General features: G+C 34.3%; 3 protein-coding genes across 7 annotated transcripts; 1 reads left to right on the top strand and 2 right to left on the bottom strand.

Annotated features, from left to right (window-relative positions):
* Positions 1 to 826: 826 nt before the first annotated feature.
* Stip1 (Stress-induced phosphoprotein 1) lies at positions 827 to 2,580 on the bottom strand. Its single transcript, XM_066726906.1, has 3 exons — positions 2,236 to 2,580; positions 1,109 to 2,073; positions 827 to 1,021 (listed from the first exon to the last, which is right to left on the bottom strand). Exons 1-3 carry the CDS (start codon positions 2,251 to 2,253, stop codon positions 949 to 951), a joined length of 1,056 nt encoding a protein of 351 aa, XP_066583003.1. The 5' UTR covers positions 2,254 to 2,580; the 3' UTR covers positions 827 to 948.
* Positions 2,581 to 5,535: 2,955 nt separating this feature from the next.
* Positions 5,536 to 7,971, top strand: LOC136773608 (uncharacterized). Of its 2 annotated transcripts, none has more exons than XM_066727390.1 (3): positions 5,536 to 5,689; positions 5,799 to 7,758; positions 7,837 to 7,971. In XM_066727390.1, exons 1-3 carry the CDS (start codon positions 5,630 to 5,632, stop codon positions 7,929 to 7,931), a joined length of 2,115 nt encoding a protein of 704 aa, XP_066583487.1. In that variant the 5' UTR covers positions 5,536 to 5,629; the 3' UTR covers positions 7,932 to 7,971. The 2 variants fall into 2 exon arrangements, with proteins under 2 accessions (XP_066583487.1, XP_066583488.1); XM_066727391.1 differs by having other exon boundaries at positions 5,558 to 5,694.
* A 17-nt stretch (positions 7,972 to 7,988) lies between these two features.
* Tes (Testin) lies at positions 7,989 to 11,759 on the bottom strand. Of its 4 annotated transcripts, none has more exons than XM_066727392.1 (4): positions 11,311 to 11,759; positions 10,984 to 11,185; positions 10,624 to 10,913; positions 7,989 to 10,535 (listed from the first exon to the last, which is right to left on the bottom strand). In XM_066727392.1, the coding sequence occupies exons 1-4, from the start codon at positions 11,368 to 11,370 to the stop codon at positions 9,225 to 9,227; spliced, it is 1,863 nt and encodes a 620-aa protein (XP_066583489.1). In that variant the 5' UTR covers positions 11,371 to 11,759; the 3' UTR covers positions 7,989 to 9,224. The 4 variants fall into 4 exon arrangements, with proteins under 4 accessions (XP_066583489.1, XP_066583490.1, XP_066583491.1 ...); XM_066727393.1 differs by having other exon boundaries at positions 10,984 to 11,175; XM_066727394.1 differs by having other exon boundaries at positions 10,984 to 11,115; positions 11,311 to 11,758.
* Between the last annotated feature and the right edge of the window lie 6,206 nt (positions 11,760 to 17,965).

Genomic DNA, 17,965 nt, shown 5'->3' with positions numbered 1-17,965 from the left:
TTACGAAATATATGGAACAATATACTGAAGTGGTACTTGCAAAGATGCAACATTTGAATACATTGAGTCGTTAAGACACGCTCCAAACCTTTTAATTATCCAAGCTAATAAATTTGATCTTTCTGTCAAATTAACACTAAAAGAACAAAAGAAATTAAGGAATAGCTCGAAATAATTAAACACCCGCTTATCGAAATCCACCACAGACTTTATATATATATGCACTATCTTAAATTTAAGTACGTCAAAATGACCTGTTTCTTCATGTACCACAAAGTACGATTTTGTGCGTAATTCACAATTGTATTAACAAAATAGGCCATTCATCTGTGTATATATATATATACATACCAATACAAATTACAAACTTGACGAATATGTATAATGACAGGGAGTTTTGAGACTACGCACAAAACACCTCCTAATTCGTACCTACTGATTTAAAGGCATGTATAGTATTATAGGCTTGAGGAGGGTGTTTTATGGCACAAGTAGAAAATGATTAAATCACTCAACAGCTTTTCCGTGTAGTTTGTAAGAACTGCCCAATATAGTGAAGCCTTGATGTACCAGGGATTTATAATGAATATGTAAACTATCCTTTGACAAATCCTTAAATTAATCAGAGTTTCTGTTATGTGCGTTAATATGCCGATGTTGTTTTATATTAAACTACAAGTAATAGTTGATAAAATAGACCGTGTTAAACCAAATTTTTAACGTCAAGAAGGGGCAAATTATAAGGTTTAATCACGATTAATTGAAGAGAGAAGGAGGTCGTCTGATATAAAGCGCTCTATGGGACAGTCAAGAATAAAGGTTCTGATGAAAGTATTTCAAGTTGATTTATTTGATCACTAATATAGAAAAAACTCTTACAAAGGAACTTAACATGACAACATAATATTTAGTAGCCCACCTAAATTGATCATCAACGTCCTCTTCCTTTCAATGAATAGCGATAAGGCCAGATTCCAAAAGTTTCTGTAATTTTGCTGCAATATCTGGATTCTTCAAGTGCCTAAAAAAAAAATCAATTACATTTTTATTCATTTATCTTAAATTTTATATTCTATATACTCCAGTTATATTTAAATATATTACTCACTCCTGCAAAGCCTTAGGATCACTCTGCATTTGTTCTAAAATTAACCGCATTGCTGGATCTCTTAGTATATTTTGAACTTCAGGGTCTGCCATAGCCCGTTTCCTAACTTCTTGAGGATTAGAACTTACTGATACTGCACATTGGCGATATCCTTCTAATGCTTCGCTATTCGATGGATCTAATTCCAGAGCTCTTTGATAGGCTGTTAATGCCTTTCCTTGTTGCTGCATACCTTGTAGTATTTTACCTTTTCTGATCCAGCCTTTGATAAACTTAGGATCAATTTCGACACATTTTTCACAGTCTTTAAGCCCTAAATCAAATGCTGCTAATTTAGTGTAACAAGCAGCCCTATTACTGTAATATTTGGGATCGTCAGGATTTCTCAAAATAGCTTCAGAATAGTGCTTAATCGCTGTAGGATAATCTCCATCCTTATATTTTTGGTTCCCCAATTCCTTCTCTTCTTCTGCTTTGACTGGGTCTATATAAATTTTCCTTTCTTCCTCCTTAATTATTTTTTCTATATCTGACAATAATGTTTTAATATCTGGCGTTCTATGTTCTGACATTGATTTTTCATAATACACTTTTGCCTGCTTCCAATTCTCCATTTTTTTATAAGCATTACCAATCCTTGTAAATGCCTTGGCTATGAGTTTAAAGTCAGCTCTATTTTCCCTACCTATGTCGATAGCCTTTTCACATTGCTTAATGCACTTATCGTATTCTTTTTGTTCAAAATATACAGCAGCTATGTTCAAATGATATACTATCTCTGTGGGGTCTAAATCTACAGCCTTTTGGTAATGATTCAAAGCATCCTCAAAGTTCTTCTTCTTGTATGCATCATTACCCATTGTCTTCTCCTTGATAGCTTGACTTTTTGCAGAAGAAACATTAGAATCTTCTTTTAGTTTCTCTGCTTTAGTTTTAGCAGGATTTGGCCTGAATGGTTCAGCTTCCTATACAGAAAGATAAAATAATTTTAAAAACATAGAAGAGACTAACACAATTTTTAAATAAAAACATATAAATGTCTTTTTTTTTTTAAAGAAACATTTAAAACCTGATTTTTAGTTAATAAAAGATTTTTAAATTTATTAGAAAATAGACAAAAATTATACCTCACTAGAGTGGTCCATTGTCGGATAAATAATTAACTTTTTTCTTGTTTCTACCAATTAATATTTCGCTTGTTACAAAATGGAAAAACTTATGAATGTTTTAAAAGTGGTTATTTCACAACAATCCAAAGGAATCAAATTATCCAACCAGAGACTGAAATGATCCAGCATTAAAGAGTTAAGAGATTGGAGTAAAAACTACACAACTGCAGTAACATTTAAGAAAGTTCCAGAAATCTCAAACGCTAATTCTAGCACATTCTGTTCGCGGCTCGCGCATGTGGACGTGGTGGCGAAAGTATATATACTATATATGTATGCGTGGTCGTGGTGTATCAGGTGTATGTAGCCTGTGCCCTGTAGGTTGTGTGTTGATAAATGAGTTGTGTTTTCCGCGGTAAGACGCTATGCTATTCGGCTATTGGTTTGCTTACTATGGCTGTGTTCGGGAATTTACTAGCTGTGTTCCCATTATTGGGTGCGTTCGTTTTTGTGCTGGCAGTACTGGCAGTACTACGTCATCACAGTGTATTGCAATCAACGTTCGTTTTTTAATAAGCGTACTGCATTGCGTACTGCATACTGTATTTTCGAACGGTTGACAGCAGTTTAGTGCCAGTTACCGTGGGGTGGGAAATAGCAGCTTATCACATCGAGTATTTACGTGAGCTATCAGAAAGGAAGAAGGGGAGAGGTCTATAATAATTCGGATTGATCATTAGAATAGATCTTTTTTTTTACTTTGCTTGAAAAAAAAACTGATAACATTTTTTGTATTCAGTGTGGTTAAAGTAATACTGAAAAAGTCTGAAAAATTTGGGAAATTAATAAGTTAACGGGATTCCTCACGCCTACTTTATCGACAGTTCAAGTCAATAAACAATTAGTTTAATAAAATTCAAATGCAAAGCGTATTGAACAATCGTGGGTTTGTAGGACAATGTGCCAGTCCTAACGAGTCAAACGAACTTAAAAACACTCAAATTAGTTGAAAAATAACCCTGTACCATTGTGCCACGTTCTTGAAGAGAGGTTACTTTGGTTATTTCCACTTCAAGAACGCGGGACAGTGGTACAGCGTTATTCTTCATCCGATTTGAGTTTTTTTAAGCTCGATTGACTCGTTATAATTGGCACCTTGTCATAAAGAAGCCCGTTTTTGCAATTTGCATCGCATTTGACTTTTATTAAACGAATTGTTTATTGACTTGTACTGTCGGTAAAGCACGCGTGAGGGATCCCGTTAACTGAATATCCTGAATACTGATATTCTGATCGATTGGAAAAGACTTTACATCTGTTTAACGGGATCCCTCACGCCTACTTTATCGACAGTTAAAGTAAATAAACAATTAGTTTAATAAAATTCAAATGCGAAGCAAATTGAACAATCGGGCGTTTGTTGGACAATGTGCCAGTCCTAACGAGTCAAACGAACTTAAAAACACTCAAATTAGTTGAAAAATAACGCTGTATTATTATGCCGTGTTCTTGAAGAGAGGTTACTTTTGGTTATTTCCACTTCAAGAACGCGGGACAGTGGTACAGCGTTATTCTTCATCCGATTTGAGTTTTTTTAAGCTCGATTGACTCGTTAGAATTGGCACCTTGTCATAAAGAAGCCCGTTTTTGCAATTTGCTTCGCTTTTAACTTTTATTAAACGAATTGTTTATTGACTTGTACTATCGGTAAAGCACGCGTGAGGGATCCCGTTAATGAAAATAGTTTGAAATAAACTGTATTCCACACCATCTTGCGAATAAATTTGTAAGCACAGTTTTTTTAAAATGCATGGTATTCTTGCCTAGATGGTATATAAGTAATCCATGGTAACCCATATCATTTAGCTTTTGGACAGTTATCATACGCATTTTATTTATAACTTCGTATATTAATTGGTTATTTGAAAAGGTGTCAGTAGTACTACACAGTGGGAAATTGAATCGTGTGTGGTTCGGCTAGTTTCACTCTGTAATTTAAAATGGAAAATGATATACTACACTATAGTTAAAAGCACTGTATGTGCTCAGTGCTGTATACGTGATCGAACAAAATCAACTTAAGCGCCCTATGTCCATGCTCTATTTGCGTAAAATTATAGAATTTAATTAATCAAACTGTTCTAGTAAATTATGAGATGTATAAAAACCATATGAATATTTGTCCAATCAAAACCATTTTAGCTTAAGAGATTGTAAATTAAATAAGTTAACTTATACCAATTTTTCGCATTTTGATTTATAACTTTTTAAATAAAATTTTTAGATATTTTTTTGAGTAATATAAAAAATAAAAAACATATTTTTCAGTCAACAGAAGTCGAGATATAATTATTTACCCTTCTTTCATCCCACCGTCGTTCATATTAATGAAAAAAAGTAGTGAAAAGCAAATTTTACTTATATATCCCCCCTAAGCTCATACCCTAAGACTTCAAATTTTGCGAAATTTATTTTCTTAAGTAGACCGTCGTTAACGGGATCCCTCATGCCTACTTTATCGACAGTTAAAGTCAATAAACAATTAGTTTAATAAAATTCAAATGCGAAGCAAATTGAACAATCGGGCGTTTGTTGGATAATGTGCCAGTCCTAACAAGTAAAACGAACTTAAAAACACTCAAATTAGTTGAAAAATAACGTTGTACCATTGTGCCGCGTTCTTGAAGAGAGGTTACTTTTGGTTATTTCCACTTCAAGAACGCGGGACAATGGTACAGCGTTATTCTTCATCCGATTTGAGTTCTTTTAAGCTCGATTGACCCGTTAGAATTGGCACCTTGTCATAAGAAAGCCCGTTTTTGCAATTTGCTTCGCATTTGACTTTTATTAAACGAATTGTTTATTGACTTGTATTGTCGATAAAGTAGGCGTGAGGGATCCCGTTAAACAAAAAATAAAGAAACGTAAACTTAAGTATTTTTATACATATATATTTGAGCATTTTAACCTTAATTTGACTGGAGTAGCCTACAACTAGAAATCAAAATGAGCGGCAACATACACATTAGGTCTGTTCTTTTTCGCTGTTTGTTGCACTAGTGCAATAAGTTAGAGTGGAGAAAACATATGTTTGTCTTATTTCAACTAATTGCATTAGTTCGATAGTGCAGCGAAAAGAAACAAACGGATTAATAAGAAGGTCTGCGTTGATGACATTTATTTGCGTGTATACCTCTGCTGAATGCTACCATTGTATACATACATATTGTTCAGTCAGTGCTGACCGCACAAAGTGCCAAATTACTAGACGAAGCGAATAGGGAATTTTAAAGAAAGATTAGCGCGGAGTGAGATTTGAGAGGTATTTCCGAACTCAACTAAAAAGTTGGCGGGTTAAACGGGTAAAAATACAGATAAAGCTTCAAATAAATTTAATCCATGAATATTATAAATGTCTTTGAATATTACTGAATATAAGTTGATGGGAGATTTTATACATTTTCCGATACAAGTATGGTAAATACCATAAAACTACATTTTTACTTATTTTATTAAAAATCTTAATCTCACGCTATATTTTATATGCATTTAATTACTTTATGTCTATAATACATTTTTAGAAAAAAACAATATTGCCACCAATAGAAATAATTTCTGTTAGTGAAGAATCACAAGACAGCATTACGACAGTTAAACTGAACAACGAATTATCTAATATGGAAGATGTCAAGGAATCCAGCAATGAAGATTCTGAGACAATAAAATCACAGAATGTAGACTCAGATACATCAAATATTTCTGATGAATTTACTTTGCAATTATGCAATTCAAATGATTCTGAGTTAGAAATATCAGACGATAAGATTATAAAAAATACTAGTCCTTCTACAAAGTTAATAAAACCTACTTTTTCTAGTACTAACAAAATATCTGTAGAAGATATTTTAAAATTAAATGATGAAAAGATATCTAACAATAACAACTCAGGGGATATAATAAGATCAAAGTCATTTAATAATGGAAATAAATCTGTGAAAGATAGTATCAAGAAAAAAGATATTTCAAAAGCAGATGATGAAGAGTCGTCTGATAGTAGTAGATTAGAATATGTAATGAAAACAAATTTTCTTAATCATAGCAAAACATCTAGAAAAGATAAGATTGTTAAAAAGGAAGATATATCAAGATCAGATGACGAAAAATTATCTGGCAATAGCAGCTCGGAGAATGTAATAAGATCAAAATCATTTAATAATAAAAAAAAATCTGTAAAAGATAGTAATATCAAGAAGAAGGATGTTTCAAAATCAAATGATGAAGATTCGTCAGACAGTAGTAGCTCAGAACATGTAAAGAAAACAAATTCTCTTAATCACAGCAAAACATCTAGAAAAGATAAGATTGTTAAAAAGGAAGATATATCAAGATCAGATGACGAAAAATTATCTGGCAATAGCAGCTCGGAGAATGTAATAAGATCAAAATCATTTAATAATAAAAAAAAATCTGTAAAACATAGTAGTATCAAGAAAAAGGATGTTTCAAAATCAAATGATGAAGATTTGTCAGACAGTAGTAGTTCAGAACATGTAAAGAAAACAAATTCTCTTAATCATAGCAAAACATCTAGAAAAGATAAGATTGTTAAAAAGGAAGATATATCAAGATCAGATGACGAAGAGTTATCTGGCAATAGCAGCTCAGAGAATGTAATAAGATCAAAATCATTTAATGTTAAAAAAAAATCTGTAAAAGATAGTAGTATCAAGAAAAAGGATGTTTCAAAATCAAATGATGAAGATTCGTCAGACAGTAGTAGCTCAGAACATGTAATGAAAACAAATTCTCTTAATCATAGCAAAACATCTAGAAAAGATAAGATTGTTAAAAAGGAAGATATATCAAGATCAGATGACGAAAAATTATCTGGCAATAGCAGCTCGGAGAATGTAATAAGATCAAAATCATTTAATAATAAAAAAAAATCTGTAAAAGATAGTAGTATCAAGAAAAAGGATGTTTCAAAATCAAATGATGAAGATTCGTCAGACAGTAGTAGCTCAGAACATGTAAAGAAAACAAATTCTCTTAATCACAGCAAAACATCTAGAAAAGATAAGATTGTTAAAAAGGAAGATATATCAAGATCAGATGATGAAGAGTTATTTGGCAATAGCAGTTCAGAGAATATAATGAGATTAAATTCTTCTAATTATACTAAGAAGTCCATAAAAAATATTAAAAAAAGAAAAAGAGAAACTTCATCTGAAAATGAAAACATGAGTGATGACAATGGTGGTAACAATAGAAAAGGAATAGTAAAACAGAGTAGTAAAAGAGGAAGTAAGCTTAATAGCCTTAAGAAATATTTAAGAGCAGCAGGAATTCATTTTTCCACTTACAATGCATGTATGACAGATTGTAAGAATGATTCTCAAAGAATAAAGAAACTACAAGAGTTGTTAAAAGAAAATGGAGTTTCAGGAAGGCCAACCCTACAGAAATGTAAAAAAGCTAAAATAAAAATTGAAAGAATAAAAGAGGCGAATGAGTTGGATCTTAATAATATAATACATGAAGGTAAGATACAATTAAAATTACATTGCTAAAGGTTTACACTTATAAAATGCAATTACATAGCTGAAATATTATTTGCAGGCCGTCGTAAACGATCTACAGAAATTACAAAAGTGACAGAAACTGTGCACACATTTAAACGAATAAAGGCTATTGTTGACAGTGATTCAGATTAATCTGTGTAATTTATTTTTAAAAGAAGGCAGGGGAGAGTTATTTTACAACATATTTACTTAAGTTTGTTTATTTTTTAATGCATAGATTATAGAAAAATAATAAAAAGAAAAATGTACAAGAGATACACCATATACAGCTGAGTAAACTTTTTTAAAAAATTATTTCTTAAATTAAAAGATAATACTAATTTAATATTTACAACTAATATTTACGCTTTATAAATGTATGAAGAATACAATAAATTCAGTGTTATTATTTGAAAACTCTATAGAGGCGCGTTCTATGCAAAATACCCATTTGTTTTTTCGGTACACTTAATTCAAAATAATTCCGAAAGCTTTTAGTGATTTTTGAATGACTGTAATTTTATGATAAATGATTGAATCGAAATAATAAGAGACGCATTTTTGAGATAGAAATTGTTAAGTGTTTATTTCATTGCAAAACAATTTTCTGAGCAGCGGTGACTTCGCAGTTCAAATAAGTACAACGAACCAAAGATTTTCCAACTTTATAAAGTTTGCTATTAGCATCGCTGATCCGAGGAAGTTATTCTCGAAGCAAATTAATGGAGAGACTATTAGCTTATTTTTCCTCTTTAGTTCGCTTTTTGAATGAACTTTATACTACCATTTTTTGCTGAGATATCGGTAGTTAAATGAAACGTGACTCTTTTTCTTTTATTATCAACATTTTAAGGACTAATAATCGTACAGAGTTCTCAAAAAGAATTAAACTTAGAAAACAGGCTAATTAATCCCTACATTAATTTTCTCAGAAAAAACTTCCTTAGTTCACGATGCATATAAAAACTAAGCTACAATTTTTTTTTTCTTTTGATAGTTATTTCAGTCACGAAGTAACTATTGCGTATATTTTTTGCCATAAGACTTAAAATCTAGAAATTTCAGTCTTCAAAGTACTTTTATTTCATTTCGATAAGACCACTTTGTACAAAGTTGCGGCACTTGAATATTTACTAAAAATCTTTCGAAGTTCTTTTACTCCCTTCTTATTCTTTTAATATAAACATTTGCTGTAAGTATAAATATTTTACTTCAAATAAATCTATAGAAAAAAATATTGTTAAATAAGCTAAAATTTAAAACAGATTTCTGAATTGTGCTGTTTTGAATTCTATAGCGCTCTCGATAATAAAATTAACTATTTTCTCAAGAGTAAAACTTAATAATAACTCTTTTAGTAAAACAGTTATTCAAAGTACATTAATTTACATCAGTTACTTACATAGGGCTTACCCTTTATATAATCTTCAAAGTAAATGTAATTAGTTATTTGCTAAAAAATTTGGAAATACACTCTTTACTACAAAACAATTTAAAGTCTTTTACAGCCATTTTTCCATTAAATAAAGATTTCTTACAAGCATGACAGCAGAAGCACCTATCATTTGCGTGAAAGTTAAGATCTTTTACAACAACACCCTGCTGATCCGCAGCAATTATTTTCTTACATGCTTCGCATGTTTTTGCGTAAGATTTCTGATAACATGGCAAACAAAGTGGCCTATCATTTTCCAATGTATATTGCTGACCGGCTAATGGTACATCACAATCCCAACAGCAAAAATGTTTTACATGATAGCTTTGTCCCTCAGCAACTGTGTATTCGCGAACGAAAATTAATTCATCGCAAGCAAAACATCTAGGAATTTTTAAGAATTTTGCAAGATCTCTACCACAATACAAATGATTTTTATAATAAAAATAAATAAGATCGACAAGTAATTCATTGCAAGTAGAGCAAACAAAACAACCAGGATGCCATACCTTATTCTCAGCTTTCTCAGCTTTAACCACTACATCTCCTATATGAACAATTTCTTTACATTTATTACATTCTTGCAATTTCTCGGAATGTATTTTCAAATCCTTAAGCATTTCTGGTATTTCTTTAACAGGATGGTCTAACACATATGCTGGCTGTTTTGTAATTTTCTGAGGAAATACTGAGCATGATTGATTTTCTGAATTTATTAAATGAGTACATGGAGCTTTTAGATTGTCCAATTCAGCTTGATAAGAATGATTTCTATCTTGCAAATTACCAGTTGGATCATATTTTAATTCTATATTGAAATTATTAATTTCTTTATTTCTAATTGAATCCTGGCTTTTAGCAAATTGTGGAAATACTACATTTTTCTTTGATTCAGTTGCATTTACAATTTCTGGATTTCTTAGTGAAATTGTAGTAGGTTTTAATTCTGTTGAATCCAATTTACAATAATCGGTAGGTTCTAAATTAGACAAATTTAAGTCTATCTTTTCTTTTGATTTCAGTGGTTCAGAAGGACTGCAAGCATTTGTTAATATTTCTTGTGACCTTACAATGCTTGTACCATTTTCTGGTATTTCAGTTAAAAATTCATAATTAATCAGATTACTTAAATCTCCTATATCTTTTAATAATTGCTTCTTATATTTCTGGATTGGAGATGGTGAAACTTTAGAGAGAAAACTACTAGGTGTATGTAAATGCACTCCAGGTACAGGTATTTTGTACTCTAACCTATGGGCCTGCATATCAGTAGCATTTGCTGGAGTAAGAAATGTATTTTTAAAAGGTTGAGCACCAAACATCTATATAAAAGTGATACATTTAATTTAATTTAATTTAACATTTAATATCTAACTTCATTATATCTAATCCCATTATTAAAAGACAAACCTTGCAAACTTTTCCTTGTCCTACATATGATTTTAAGTTCTCTAAATACTTTTTAAACTGGTCTTGTTCTGATTCACTAAGATGGTCGCAAGCTCCACAATCAACGTCATGTAAAGGTAGTTGTTTCTGTAATTGCTGCCTTCTTAATGCAGCACCATTTGAACCTCTTATTGGTAATTTATCTTCAGGTAAAGCTTTCATGTAATCTGTAGCAAGCTCATTACTAGTATCAGGTGGGATCCAATCAAATTGCAGTTCATGATTTTCTTTTTTGGATGAAATGCAAAGCACTGAAATATATAAAGAATATGGTAAATTTTATACATTAAAATAAAAAAATAAAGAAAAAGCAAACTTTACACATGGATTCTTGTTTTGTTTTCTTAGAAGCACCAAATAATAATTGAAATTGGGGATAATCATCTTCTTCAACATCATGATTATCTCTTGTGCATTTACAATTTTTACAAATTTTCCTCCAAAAATGAAGATCTAAACCAGGACATGAGGAACAACAGATCATACATGGTGCACCTGCCCCTACTTCGTGAGCTAAACGAGGCTAAGTAATAGATAATAAAGACAACAACAAAAATAATTATAATGCAAAAAGAACATTAAAGACAAAGTTATTTGCAAAGAAAAACTACTATAAACAAAAATATTGTTTATCAAAATCATACAAACCTTTTGTTTACGATTTTCTAAATCTAATAACCATTGTGGACGTTTCTCTAAATCTTCCATATTTTATTCTAATGTATTCAATTAAAAATAAATTTAAAAAAACCTATTTATTCTTTTTCACTTCATATCCAAGTAAATTATGAGTGTCAAAAATGAGTCAGAGCTGAGAGCATTCAGAGGGGGAATGGATAAGGCGATGAATGAGGCGAATGAATGAATCAACACTAACCCAACCATTGCCAACCATCATATCACATCATCAACATATGGTCACTGATGGCACGTCACAAATATTGGCCTTAGAATTCACACAGTCGACGCAATGGCGCGCAATGCCAGTATTGCAAATATATCTTTCTAAATGGAATCTAAAGGGTCAAATGTCAATTCGACCAAGTAGGCTAGAGCCCAAGTCTGACTTAAGTTGGTATCAGCGTTGCCAAGTGTAGTGTAATTACACTACGTATGTACAGTAATCGCCAGGTATGGCTTTCCCATAATTTTTCGATGCTTTTAGGAATCGCATTAAAAAGACCAGCGCTTTTACTTCGCGCACCAAAGGGCCGGTGTCAGTACGAAAAGCAGGCAAGCCTCATATCCAACATAACTGTAAAAATCTGAAAATACACACTCTGATTGGCAGTTTTTCAGACTTTTAGTTCTTATGTTGGATATGAGGCTTGCCTGCTTTGCACTGACACCGGCCCTAACTCACTCCGCCACTCGCTTGCTTCGTTCGTATGTATATACTACACTATAAATTGAATCGTGTGTGCTTTCAGCTATAGTGTATAGTAATCATTTTCCATGTTAAATTACAGAGTGAAGCTAGCTGAACCACACACGATTCAATTTTCCACTGATTTCCCACTGTGCACTACATACAGGGTCTTTTCCTAACAGCGGAGCATAAGAGATTCGTGTTAGTTGACTATAGCACTCGGAATGATGGAATCTGAGAGCGCTGATTGGTCAATATTACGTAGTACCAACAGATAATAAGTCGTTACCAATAGTTGGGTACAAAAAATGAGATTCATCAGCCATATTGGTGTGGAGAAATGTTTACATGCTAATCCTAGCAGAAAGAGGTGTAAAATGGAGAAATGTCAAATGGTAAGGTTACTAAAGTAAAAATTGAAAAAAATGAATGGAAAGTATGAATATTCTTCATTTTCCTTCAAAGTATTCAATTTTTACTTTAGTAACGATAACATTTGACATTTTTCCATTTTACACCTCTTTCTGCTACGATTAGCATGTAAACATTTCTCCACACCAAAATGGCGGATGAATCTCATTTTTCGTATCCAACTATTGGTAACGGCCTATTATATGTTGGTACTACGCAATATTGACCAATCAGCGCTCTCAGATTCCATCATTCCGAGTGCTATAGTCAACTAACACGAATCTCCTATGCTCCGCTGTTAGGAAAAGACCCTGTATGTACACCATAGGAAATTGATTCGGCGACCTTTCAGTTAACTTCACTTCGTACTTTCTCTACGAATTTCAAAGACGGCGATCAATTTTCCATAGTGTCTATACACTATTAAAAAAACTTATAAAAAACTTCGTCTGAGCTCGGTAAATTTCGTTATACACGTCAGATGTAAGCGGGAACTATAAATAGTATAAATGCAGACATTTGTTTAACAGAACATCATTTATTATAACATGCAGATGTTTTAAAATATTTATTAACTACATTTTTTATTGTAAATTAATTGCAAAACAGCATATATAATGACGATATTCACTTACAAAAGAATTATTTTTAAACGGCACTACGCGACACGAATTTTTTAAATGTCACTACACGGCGCGGAATTTTTAAACGCGCATTCATTTTAGAATAAGATCGTCTAATGTATAACAAATATTATTTTATTAAACTGTAGTGAGTTCATTTTATAGTTCATTTAACTTCAAAATAAAATAATGAGAATTATGGGTTAAGAGAGTCCTTGTGTCTTCTACTTTTAATCGTGCAAGCACTAAACACGCACACGCGTGTGCTGCACACTGACAATTTTTACGAGTTTTCTAATTATTACACTTCTTTTACAAATGAAAGCTTTTATTTTCATCACATACAGTATTCCATTAAATTATTGTATTATATAAAATCATTAATAATGAATGAAAATTTACTTAAAATTAATTAAACTGTAACAAAATAATTTATTTTAATTAAATTTACATAGATTTATTAAAGAGCGGTAAAATTTTATTAACATAATAATAAAATAGCACGTATTTGATGAAAATAAAACACTACATTATTTTTAATCGCGACTAATGCGAAATAAATGTCAGTGATTATAAAAAGAAACAGCGCGATTTACTGACAACTCATACGCGGAAATTTGATAGATAAACTGAAACTCGCGCTTCAAAAAATACCATCCGGGACAGGTACTACTCGTTAAGATTCTTTTTCACTGGCTTTTAAAACGCTAAATTTGCCATATGATATAAAATTGTTAACATTGCAATGTATTAGCATAAGTATTTTCGAAAAAATGGTCAATCCGTACTTGGCAAAATAATCATTTTAAAAGTTGGTGAAAGAGATTCTACTCATACCGATAGCAGTCGCAACTGATTTGCGGAATATCTCAAATTGCAACCAATCAGGTGCGATTGCTAATTAACCCGCCCACAATAAGCGATACCTGTTCCGCATAGCCCTCTCGCGTAGCGGGTACATCAACTCAGTTATCAATTATCCGCGTACCAGTCGTCAGTGGATCCCGCGTTGTGGTTTTTCGTAACCACAGAGTACTGACATTTAGTTTAAATTAGTCGCGATTAAAAATAATTTAATGTTTTATTTTCATCACATATGAGCTATTTATTTTATAATATTAATAAAATTGTGCCGCGTTTTATAAAATTTAAATAAATTTAATTAGCTTTTATTATTTTTATACAAACAATTTAAATTTATTTAAGATTTTATTAATTATTATTAATTTCTAAATAAATTTAAAATTCTGGTTAAAATTTTTTAATAGTGTTGTGCAATTATAAGTATTCGGCATTGGTGACAATAAATTGTTTAAAAATTAAACTTAACTTTTCTATATAATTTCCGCATATTTAATTATATCAAGAGGGAAATTTAAGTAATGCAGTTGGGATATTTTAATAGAATATATAGTAATGAATGCAGTGTGTGATGAAAATAAAAGCTTTTATCTGTGTGTAATTCGCGTAATAAATAGAAAATTTGTGACTACAGTCAGTGCGGAGCGTATCTATTGTGTATGTGTGTGTGAGTGCTGCAGCGAATAAAGACAGAAGCCTCAAAGACTGTTAAAGCCTGCCAATTTTACTTTAATTATATTAAAGTTAAATAAATTAAAATTAACTCTATAAAATTACATGCAATAATTTATTTCTGTTACGGTTACCGACTTCACTAAAGAGTGAGAGAGCGCGTTTAAAAATTTCACGTCGAGGAGTGTCGTTTGAAAAATCCGAGTCTCGTAGTGTCAGTCGATAAGTGCTCGTCGTGGAGTGCGGTTTTCCAGAGTAGTATACCTTAAAATAAAACTCGCGCCACGAAATACCGTTTGAAAAATCCGAGTTTCGAAGTGTAGATCGATAAGTGTTCGTCGCGCAGTGCGGTTGTCCCGCGTAGTATACGTTGAAATAAAAATCGCGCCGAGCAGTGCTGTTTGAAAAATCCGAGTTTCGTAGTGTCAGTCGATAATTATTCGTCGCGGGGTGCGGTTGTCCCGCGTAGTATATGTTGAAATAAAATTCGCGTCGCGCGCATACCGTTTGTAAAATCCTAGTTTCGTAGTGTCATTCGATAAGTGTTCGTCGCGCAGTGCAGTTGTCCCGCGTAGTATACGTTGAAATAAAATTCACGTCGCGCATACCGTTTGTAAAATCTTAGTTTCGTAGTGTCATTCGATAAGTGCTCGTCGCGAAATGTGGTTGTCCCGCGTAGTATACGTTGAAATAAAAATTGCGCCGAGCAGTGCCGTTTGAAAAATCCGAGTTTCGTAGTGTTAGTCGATAAGTGTTCGTCGCGGAGTGCGGTTGTCCCGCGTAGTATACGTTGAAATAAAATTCGCGTCGCGCAGTTCCGTTTAAAAAATCCGAGTTTCGAAGTGTCAGTCGATAAGTGTTCGTCGCGGAGTGCGGTTGTCCCGCGTAGTATACGTTGAAATAAAATTCGCGTCGCGCAGTTCCGTTTAAAAAATCCGAGTTTCGAAGTGTCAGTCGATAAGTGTTCGTCGCGGAATGCGGTTGTCCCGCGTAGTATACGTTGAAATAAAAATCGCGCTGAGCAGTGCCGTTTGAAAAATCTGAGTTTCGTAGTGTCAGTTGATAAGTGTTCGTCGCGGAGTGCGGTGGTCCCACGTAGTATACGTTAAAAAGGAATCGCGTAGCGCACTGCTGATTTAAAAATAAGAATTTGTAGTGACAGTCGTGAACTGCTCGTCGCGTAGTGCGGTTCTCCTGCGTAGTGTACGTTAAAAAGAAATCGCGTAGCGCACAGCTACTTTAAAAATCCGAGTCTGTAGTGTCAGTCGTGAACTGCTCGTCGCGTAGTGCGGTTGTCCCGATAGTGTACGTTAAAAAGGAATCGCGTAGCGCACTGCTGATTTAAAAATCAGAATTTGTAGTGACAGTCGTGAACTGTCGTCGCGTAGTGCGGTTCTCCTGCGTAGTGTACGTTTAAAAGAAATCGCGTAGCGCACAGCTGCTTTAAAAATCCGAGTCTGTAGTGTCAGTCGTGAACTGCTCGTCGCGTAGTGCGATTGTCCCGGTAGTGTACGGTAAAAAGAAATCGCGTCGCGTAGTGCCTTTTGAATAATTTGTGTCTCAAAGTGTCAGTTGTGAAGTGCTCGTCGCGTAGTGCGGTTCTCCCGCGTAGTGTACGTTTAAAAGAAATCGCGTAGCGCACTGCTGATTTAAAAATCAGTATCTGTAGTGACAGTCGTGAACTGCTCGTCGCGTAGTGCGGTTCTCCCGCGTAGTGTACGTTTAAAAGAAATCACGTAGCGCACTGCTGATTTAAAAATCAGAATCTGTAGTGACAGTCGTGAACTGCTCGTCGCGTAGTGCGGTTCTCCCGCGTAGTGTACGTTTAAAAGAAATCGCGTAGCGCACTGCTACTTTAAAAATCCGAGTCTGTAGTGTCAGTCGTGAACTGCTCGTCGCGTAGTGCGATTGTCCCGGTAGTGTACGGTAAAAAGAAATCGCGTCGCGTAGTGCCTTTTGAATAATTGGTGTCTCAAAGTGTCAGTTGTGAAGTGCTCGTCGCGTAGTGCGGTTCTCCCGCGTAGTGTACGTTTAAAAGAAATCGCGTAGCGCACTGCTGATTTAAAAATCAGTATCTGTAGTGACAGTCGTGAACTGCTCGTCGCGTAGTGCGGTTCTCCCGCGTAGTGTACGTTTAAAAGAAATCGCGTAGCGCACTGCTGATTTAAAAATCAGTATCTGTAGTGACAGTCGCGAACTGCTCGTCGCGTAGTGCGGTTCTCCCGCGTAGTGTACGTTTAAAAGAAATCACGTAGCGCACTGCTGATTTAAAAATCAGAATCTGTAGTGACAGTCGTGAACTGCTCGTCGCGTAGTGCGGTTCTCCCGCGTAGTGTACGTTTAAAAGAAATCGCGTAGCGCACAGCTGCTTTAAAAATCCGAGTCTGTAGTGTCAGTCGTGAACTGCTCGTCGCGTAGTGCGATTGTCCCGGTAGTGTACGGTAAAAAGAAATCGCGTCGCGTAGTGCCTTTTGAATAATTTGTGTCTCAAAGTGTCAGTTGTGAAGTGCTCGTCGCGTAGTGCGGTTCTCCCGCGTAGTGTACGTTTAAAAGAAATCGCGTAGCGCACTGCTGATTTAAAAATCAGTATCTGTAGTGACAGTCGTGAACTGCTCGTCGCGTAGTGCGGTTCTCCCGCGTAGTGTACGTTTAAAAGAAATCACGTAGCGCACTGCTGATTTAAAAATCAGAATCTGTAGTGACAGTCGTGAACTGCTCGTCGCGTAGTGCGGTTCTCCCGCGTAGTGTACGTTTAAAAGAAATCGCGTAGCACACTGCTACTTTAAAAATCCGAGTCTGTAGTGTCAGTCGTGAACTGCTCGTCGCGTAGTGCGATTGTCCCGGTAGTGTACGGTAAAAAGAAATCGCGTCGCGTAGTGCCTTTTGAATAATTGGTGTCTCAAAGTGTCAGTTGTCAAGTGCTCGTCGCGTAGTGCGGTTCTCCCGCGTAGTGTACGTTTAAAAGAAATCGCGTAGCGCACTGCTGATTTAAAAATCAGTATCTGTAGTGACAGTCGTGAACTGCTCGTCGCGTAGTGCGGTTCTCCCGCGTAGTGTACGTTTAAAAGAAATCGCGTAGCGCACTGCTGATTTAAAAATCAGTATCTGTAGTGACAGTCGTGAACTGCTCGTCGCGTAGTGCGGTTCTCCCGCGTAGTGTACGTTTAAAAGAAATCACGTAGCGCACTGCTGATTTAAAAATCAGAATCTGTAGTGACAGTCGTGAACTGCTCGTCGCGTAGTGCGGTTCTCCCGCGTAGTGTACGTTTAAAAGAAATCGCGTAGCACACTGCTACTTTAAAAATCCGAGTCTGTAGTGTCAGTCGTGAACTGCTCGTCGCGTAGTGCGATTGTCCCGGTAGTGTAC

Source organism: Prorops nasuta, unplaced genomic scaffold (genome assembly GCF_024137725.1).
Source record: "Prorops nasuta isolate Cenicafe-Biocafe unplaced genomic scaffold, Cenicafe_Pnas_1.2 PNAS00005, whole genome shotgun sequence".
In the NCBI taxonomy this organism is placed as follows: domain Eukaryota; kingdom Metazoa; phylum Arthropoda; class Insecta; order Hymenoptera; family Bethylidae; genus Prorops; species Prorops nasuta.
Note: the sequence above shows the minus strand (reverse complement) of the source record. Positions and strands in the feature narration are given on the sequence as shown.